The sequence below is a fragment of the Microtus ochrogaster genome, chromosome 2 (genome assembly GCF_000317375.1).
Source record: "Microtus ochrogaster isolate Prairie Vole_2 chromosome 2, MicOch1.0, whole genome shotgun sequence".
In the NCBI taxonomy this organism is placed as follows: Eukaryota; Metazoa; Chordata; class Mammalia; order Rodentia; family Cricetidae; genus Microtus; species Microtus ochrogaster.
The window spans coordinates 55,740,514-55,743,619 of NC_022010.1; the positions used below are offsets into that span (position 1 = coordinate 55,740,514).

The 3,106-nt window shown below is 42.7% G+C and overlaps 1 protein-coding gene across 1 annotated transcript in view; it reads left to right on the forward strand.

Annotated features, from left to right (window-relative positions):
* Nucleotides 1-3,106, forward strand: part of LOC101992808 (cell surface glycoprotein CD200 receptor 5-like) — a 20,477-nt gene that overhangs the window by 3,914 nt on the left and 13,457 nt on the right. The window contains exons 2-3 of the mRNA XM_013351858.1: nt 662-979; nt 1,094-1,342. Of these exons, the coding sequence (XP_013207312.1) occupies nt 662-979; nt 1,094-1,342 (567 nt within the window). The remainder of the gene's footprint in view (nt 1-661; nt 980-1,093; nt 1,343-3,106) is intronic.

Here is a 3,106-nt window from a genome sequence, read left to right on the forward strand (position 1 = left end):
GGAGCTTCATCGCGTGTGCCTCAGAGAGCAGAGCTATCGAGTCTGCCCAGGAGAGGGGAGCATGGCCTCTGAGCTCACTTCCTCTTCCTCCCAGCATTCTGTTCTGTTTACTCCTCCCACCTATGTTTTAACCTATGAGGGGGAAGCAGTTTCTTTATTATAATTAACCAATGACCTTCCTCCATCAGGTGAGTACCTGAAGACCTCAAAGAGGCAAGTGCCACTGAAATGATATAGTTGAGATGGTTAATACAATGCTTATCAGAGTCAAGGCTTATTATTCACATCGACTACTGCTCATGTTAAAGAGATAACATTACTGACATTTTTTTTTGTCACAGGTGACTATAACAGATAATTTTGTTGAGTAATTACCACTAAGCAAACCTGTATCCATCATGGATGCTTAGTCAGTATACAGGAAGTGGGAGGTTTTATAGTACATGATGCATGCAGCCAACAGGCATTGAATTTTTACTTTAGAATGTGAATAATATATTTAATTCTAATAGATTGAACACACAGAAAAAAGAAATGTGAAAAAATCAAATTTATCTGGAATACATAAGTCAAGTAATGCTCTTCTGTAACTTCGTATACACTGCTGTAGACAGACTTAACACAGATTTCCTTTTTTCATTCTTTGTGTGTGTGTGTCCAGTTAGCGATACATTGTTTGTACAGATGGGTGCAAAGGCTCTGCTGTGCTGCCATCCTTCTCCAATGACAGAAACAGTATTAATAAGATGGGTCATAGCCCTCAGAGGGCAGCCTCCCTGCAGAATAATCTACAGAGCAGAAACAAAGGAGAGCAATGAAACCAACTGCACAGATAAGAGAATCACCTGGGCCACCACACCTGATCAGAGTCCTGACCTTCTGATCAATGCAGCGGCTGTCGATCATGACGGGCTTTATTCATGTGATATATTAACACCTCAGGGGAATTTCCAAGAGAGGCATGACCTCCAAGTGCTAGGTGAGTTACATGGTCACATATCGTGCTATGTCAGGTCACCAGATTTTGGATAGAATCAGACACCTTCGTAATTTAGAACAAGACTGAATCATTTTTTCCATTCCATCTCCACAGTGCCTCCAGCAGTTACCCTGCTTCCAGGGGAAAACAGAACTGCAGTTTGTGAGGCAATTGCAGGCAAGCCGGCTGCACAGATCTTTTGGACTCCAGATGGGAATCACATCACTATGCAGGAATCACACAGCAATGGCACCGTGACTGTCAGGAGCATATACCACTGGGAGCAGAACAATGTGTCTGCTGTGTTCTGCTTTGCCTCCCATCCGACTGGTAACCTGACTCTGTCCATAGAACTCAATCAAGGTAAGTGTCTCATATTTAAAGAATAAATGCCCTGCATGGTATAGACTCAGGTAAGGGCTTTCTCAATAGGACTCTGGTTGCTAGGTAACTTAGATTTTTAAAAAGTCAACAAGTTGGGAATTTATGAGATTAATAAGTTTCTGAACTGCAAAGGAAACTGTTAATTGACTAGGTAGGTAGCACACAGATTTGATGGAGGATTCATATCCAGAATATGCAAGTCATTAAAAAAATGAAATACACCAGGAAAAGAAACAACCAAATTTAAAAATGAGCTATGAATCTGAATAGATTGTTCTTGGAAGAAGAAATACAAATGACCTAGAAATATTTTAAAATGACTCACTATCCTTAACCATCAGTGTAATGCAAATTAAAACTACTTTGAGATTTTGGTCTTAATTCAGCCAGAATAATTACTATTAAAATAAAAGACAGTAGATGTGGGAAGTCACGGAAACTTCATGTACTGTTGGGAATAAAATTGGTACATGTACCATGGAGATAAATGTAGCTGTACCTTAGAAAACTAGAAAGAGATCTCCCATATGACCAAGCTCTTCCACTCCTGGGAACATAAAAGTATTCTGACTACAGAGATATATGCCTATTTGTGTTCATGGATGCTCCTGTTTTAGGATATGGATACAGCTTAGATGTCCATCAACTGATGAGTGATCAATGCCTGTGAGTGAAAATGGCATGGATGTTACAGAGGCTACTAACTGCTTTTGGCTGGGAAACCTATACCTGGTATTTCAATTGTGGCCAAGAGCCCTTAAATGGAGAATCTTTTTTTATTGTTTATTTTTAATAAGAAAGAAAAAAATTTTTTCTGCCTCCTCTCAGCCTTCCACCCCTCCCCCCACCCCCCCTCCCCTCCCCCTCCCTCTCCAGTCCAAAGAGCAGTCAGGGTTTCCTGCCCTGTGGAAAGTCCAAAGTCCTCCCCCCTCCGTCCATGTCTAGGAAGGTGAACATCCAAACTTGCTAGGCTCCCACAAAGCCAGAACATGAAGTAGGATCAAAACCCTGTGCCATTGTCCTTGGCTTCTCAGCAGCCCTCATTGTCCGCCATATTCAGAGAGTCCGGGTTTATCCCCTGCTTTTCCAGTCACAATCCAGCTGGCATTGGTGAGCTCCCAATAGATCAGCCCCACTGTCTCCGTGGGTGGTTGCACCCCTCTTGGTCCTGACTTCCTTGCTCATCTTCTCCCTCCTTCTGTTCCTCATTGGGACTTTGGGAGCTCAGTCCAGTGTTCCAGTGTGGGTCCATCGCCAGATGAAGGTTCCGTCCAGATGGGATTCCTCAGCAACCCTTGGATGGAGAACCTTAAAGAAGTCTTTTATCATTTACTAAAGTGTAAAATCCATGCACAAATATTAAAGAATAAATGGGGAACCTGAATAGAGTTGTAAGCCACTGCGTTTCAACCACAGCTGCTTGTTCCTTATGGGTAAAAACAAACAAACAAAGAAACAAACAAATAAAAAACATCTCTTCCTTGGTCACTTCTATCCCTAATGAAAACCCTGCCTCTCTTTTTTTTATTTTTTATTGAGAAAAAAAAACTTTCCGCCTCCTCCCAGCCTCCCATTTCCCTCCCCCTCCTCTCGCCCCTCTCCCCCTCCATCTCCAGTCCAAAGAGCAGTCAGGGTTTCCTGCCCTGTGGAAAGTCCAAGGTCCTCCCCCCTCCGTCCATGTCTAGGAAGGTGAACATCCAAACTTGCTAGGCTCCCACAAAGCCAGAACATGAAGTAGGATCA